Source organism: Lolium rigidum, chromosome 1 (genome assembly GCF_022539505.1).
Source record: "Lolium rigidum isolate FL_2022 chromosome 1, APGP_CSIRO_Lrig_0.1, whole genome shotgun sequence".
Classification (NCBI taxonomy): domain Eukaryota; kingdom Viridiplantae; phylum Streptophyta; class Magnoliopsida; order Poales; family Poaceae; genus Lolium; species Lolium rigidum.
This window is the reverse complement of record NC_061508.1, coordinates 343,268,029-343,273,177: the sequence shown is the minus strand read 5'-3', so window position 1 is coordinate 343,273,177 and position 5,149 is coordinate 343,268,029. Positions and strand designations below refer to the sequence as shown.

Genomic DNA, 5,149 nt, shown 5'->3' with positions numbered 1-5,149 from the left:
GAATGCACGGCTAATTCATGGGTCCTGCCCAGTAATGCACCGTGTATATATATAGGCATACTCCATGATCGAGTCGGTTGGGTCTCAGGATCATTCACTTTGGAGAGGTGCACCATAATGAACAATGTCACATGGCAGTGGTGGATGCTCAATTGGCCACCACGCTAGCATTCACAAGACGGAACCGACCGTTTTCAGATAACTGATGTGGATGACGACGCTGTTGAGGCCAAAAATGCCTTGTGCCCCTTTTGACTATGTTCATCTTTTTTTCCTTTTGACATGGACGACTATGTGCATCATCAATGCGTGAAGAGGGCAAGAGGCCGAGAAGGCAATAAAACTCTTTTCCATCGTGACGAAAAGCCCCTGACGCTCTACAACACCTTGTACATCCAGTTACGTGAGCTTCCTGCGGAATGATCAACTGGGGTATTCAACTCTAGTTTTGCAAAACACCATTGCTGCCACAGGACCGGAAATTTCATCAAGACAACACAAACCACAGGGAGGCAGAATGGCAGATGATACTTATATATGCCACTCGATGTTAATTTGAATGTCAAAATGCCATCACCAGAGCCCAAAGCTTGGATTGGAAATTTAGAACGGAAACGGCATGGTGACGTTTTAACGGACAACTAGTCTAAAAATCATAACCCTTCTCTAGCGACATCAAGACAAAAACAAAACTTCAATGGACCAACTCCTATCTCTCTCCCTTAATCAGAACCACATGTTTTTAATAACTGAGATATAACCATCCTATAAGCTAACGCAAAACCTGATAAAAGTTCAAAATGTCCATGCTAAAATGAGAAGTCTGAATCTGGTGACAACTCCAGCCTTTAGGGTAGCACATATCAACCACTTTCATTAAAAGATTGCTGCTCTGAAGGAGGCGGCCCCTGCTGTTGTTCCTGAGGCTCCTGATACAAATAGGTCGTCGGCTGGCCCTGCTGCCCACAATACACCATTTCTGCACCTGGCATCTGCTGCTGAGCCTGCTGCGCATAGTAATACTGGGACGTGTTCACCGGAGCAGGTTGCCCGGCTCTCACCCCGACTCCCTCCTCCTTCATCTCATCCCTGGGAATTATGTCCACCAGAAAGTCATAGATGTCAGTCCTGGTTATAGCAGCGGAGATGTCGTTCTTCTGCAAGGTCCGGCGCTTGTTCTCCTCGGTGTGCATCCATGATCGCAGCGTCAGCTCCAGTATGAACATCTCGCAGGCTTTTGCGAAGATCATCGGGGCTTCTGCAGAGATCATGCGGACATCCTCGTCGGCCTTCATGATCTTCTTGATCCTGGCGAGTGGCAGCGCGTGGTTCTTGAAGTCAGTTGTCTGCTCAATCTCCGACAACCGTTCGGCCCAAAACTGCTGGAGCTGCCTCTGATGCTCTTGCTGGAGCTGCTGCTGATATTGCTGCGATTGCTCGTAAAGGAGCTGGTTCTGTGCACTGAGCTGAGCTGGATTAGCAGGGAGTGATGCTGGCTGTGAACCGGCTGGAGTGACACCAGGAGCCACTGTTGCTGTAGGCGCATAAGCTGAGGCAGGATACACTTGTGATCCACCAGCAACATCACCCATCGCAGGTTGAGGTTGTTGTTCCATGTCCACTGCTTGATCTCGCTTGTCCAAAAATCTATGGTCTTTCTGGCACTGTGAAAAAGGAATCAGAAGTACTAATAAGCTCAATATTAAAGTAAGAGGATCTCAAAGACAGTTAGATAATGCTAGCCTCCTAGGTTACAAAATAAATATGTCTGCAATGTATTTAGATGAATGTACTCATTGGCGGTTCTCTTTTAAGACCAGTTTCAAACACCGAGTATATTTCCTTATCACGATCCTCCAAACTTTATACAAAATAATTATCTGCTAATTCAGTAATAAGATCAGTTCTAAGCAATAGAACTCTACTCTTTAGCTAGAGAGTGGATAAGTCAGCTGGATATTTCCACCACATGGTTTCGAACAGAAGAAAAGGAACAGCAGGTTGTAACCATATTTGCATCATACCGATAACAAAAAGATGGATGAATATGTTTATTCAGAAAAGAGATACGAATACCATCAGCGACATGAATATAATGAGCAGAAACGGATAAAAAATCTGAATAATGGATAACCATTCAAGATATATAAAGATATTTTGTGCATAAATATCGAGACCAATATTTTGATTTTTTTCGAAATGGGGAAATGCCCGACGATGCACACGGCCATTTATTAAAATGAAGTTCAATACCAATATTTTGATATCACTATCCACACTTGTATCCCCTTCTGAGATGACATCTTTCACAAAAGGTTGCCCAAAACCTATCTTCCCAATCCATCTAGTAGATCCCGTGGCCCTGTCTCGATTCATCGTGCAATACTAGGAGAAAGATCTGAATATTTTCTAGAGATCTAGATCTTGGGGTCATGATCATCCAAAAACCAAACCATATGCCAACCTGAGAAGAATCCTACCTATCAGAAATGACAAGCATGCTTTGGTGCATCGATTACTAGACCTAGTGGCGTCGCTTACGGTTGTTTGTTAGATTTATGAAATCATGTTTAGAATATCTCACCATATAGATATTTAGATCTAGAATTCTAGAGAAGTACAATTGCGGGATCACAAAGATCGATTGTAGTTTGTACCAGATCAAATGACCAGACTTTTGAAAATCGAAAAAATACTGCATAATTAGATTGACATGTAAGTGAGAAAAGAAATCAAACAAGCTTGTACATACCACTGCAATGTAGATTTCTTACGCACCTAAGGAATTTCTTTTCAATTTGCACAAACATTGGCAAAGAAAACAGTATATATATATACCTTGATGGCAAAGAGCCGCAAGATAACGCAGCAGTAGGACAAGCATCATTGCTAAATACTAATATGTAAAGCAATTAAATATATAGATTGTCTTTCTATTTTTGACACAATCCAGAAAACTCTAGAGGTTTCCAGAGAGTACAGGTTTGATACATTCAGCAAGAATGGATTTGCCATTACTCCAATTTAAAAAAGAATCGTGTTGGGGTACAAAAACTTATTTATTTTGACTAATTACGCCAATTGGAGGTTTACAAGGGACTCATGCATTTCCAAGTTTTCCATGATAGAGATGACACTGAGCCCATGGGAAGTCCTCTTTGGCTCATAGGTGTAGATGCACCCATTATTCAAAATCATAGTTCAAAATGTCTAAAAATTTTGAAAAAAATATCAGGGTGTACCTATATTCGCGCATGATGTTTTACAGAAAAATATTATTTTTTGTGGCCAGTGTAAAAAAACAATTTTCGACGCTCCAAAATAGCTTTTAACGAGACATTTTTTTTGTCTTTTGTACATAGTGCATAAACAATGTTTTTTCGTACCAAACTTTTGTGAGCTAACATAGAATGTGAGGATGCACACTCAGGATTTTATTTCGAATTTTTAAATTTTTTGAAATAAATTTAAAATTTTTTTTTTATAAATGGTGCATCTACACCTATGAGCCAAAACAACATGTCCTTGAACCCACTATGTTCATTGTATTAGCTTGAGATCGAAGTAGTGGACCAGGCATAAGTAAATTAAAACACAATGGGCCTAATCATTCACGTCTCAACAGGGATTTGACATCGCTACTAGGCCTTCATTTGTCGAGCAAACTATGAGGGTAATGCATGAAGGCATTTGTCAATGCAGAGGGGCGATTGACCTGTGGGTCAGGATTAAAAAATTAACATTAATTATCAGCAATTGAATTTTGGCCCCCATTTAATACTTGACATTATAACGTTTCTGGTGTTGGACCATTTTCCTACAGATTTGGTCCTTTTTGGCAGGATTCTCAGAAAAAAAACCAAGATTTATTCTTTTAAAATATTAACTGGTTTTGTGATGAACAAATATAACTGGAACCATGTTTTGTGACCTCACTTATATATTCCTCAATGCCCACAATGAAAGGAATATAAAAGGAACACATCCTACAACCTCACTTATCTCAATGTCACACTTTTGTCACAATCTCGTATTATAACTGATGGGTTAATCATCAGGAGATCTTTTACAGAAAAGATGTACAGATATATTATAAGGTTTCTAGCAGTGCAGTTCTCAGATATACTCCAGTTATAAATAATTATAATTTTGTCAGCAAAACTATGTTTTTCAATCCAAAGACAAGATTATTTCGCAAGTATCCAAAAACCTGGTAAAGATATAAGTACTTTCTCTTGGAAAAGATGCCTCCTACAAAGGTTTATCCAAGGAAAGATGGGGCCCTGTCACATGACCATATCACTCTCAACAAAATCAGCCATGAGAACCATGACATAGTCACATGATACAAAGCAAAGTTCAGTTATTTGTTTCGTATAAATAATGTGTTTCATGGTGTCCAAGTGTCTACTAAAATGTGCATCCTTGGATTTGAAAAAAAAGGGAAAGTAAACCTACGAATCTTCAATGATTTCAGTGACTTGCTGCCAACTGGGCGATGATTTTTCTTTGGGTGAACTTTTTACAACCAGAGAAACACTTCTTTTCTTGTTTCACTTTGGTAGGGAAGCTTTGATAATCCTTTTGTGTCTCTACTTACATTACATGAATGTGTACAGTATGGCCCTCCCCAAAATACAGTTAAGTACCAAGAAACCAACCATTTACCAAAAATACGGAGCGGCGAGCCGGTGAGTAAACGAAGGTAGTTGAGCAGAAGTTCACTACTGACTGGGGAACAGATGAACTGAAGGGGGGAAATGCAGTAAGCTGACCGCCCCAATTTGATCCAGGAAACAGAGTTTTCAGAACGATACTATTTTTGGAAGTCAACCTATCTTCAGACAAAATGCGATGTACTTTCTGCAGCAAATGTGGAAAGCAATACGCACGCCATGCATACAAGTGTCACGAGGAGAGCTCATCAGACTACTGACGCGCAGGCTGGGGTTTTAAACAAGTTTTGCAGCTCAGGGAATTCTCTCTGAAAGTAGCAGCTCGGTAAAGTTAGATCAGGTACATCAAGAAACGGATATCCTAGTAACTTTGCACAGCTTAAATCCTAATAATTATGCACCGTCGGCATCATCGGTCACACACACACACACACACCCCATCATCGTGCCCTCAATTCCAGAGCAGAAATTCG

At 40.4% G+C, this 5,149-nt stretch overlaps 1 protein-coding gene across 1 annotated transcript; it reads right to left on the bottom strand.

Annotated features, from left to right (window-relative positions):
* Window positions 1–863: 863 nt before the first annotated feature.
* On the bottom strand, window positions 864–1,658 carry LOC124684490 (nuclear transcription factor Y subunit C-4-like). The gene has a single exon (XM_047218794.1). It carries the CDS (start codon window positions 1,614–1,616, stop codon window positions 864–866), a length of 753 nt encoding a protein of 250 aa, XP_047074750.1. The 5' UTR covers window positions 1,617–1,658.
* Window positions 1,659–5,149: the final 3,491 nt, after the last annotated feature.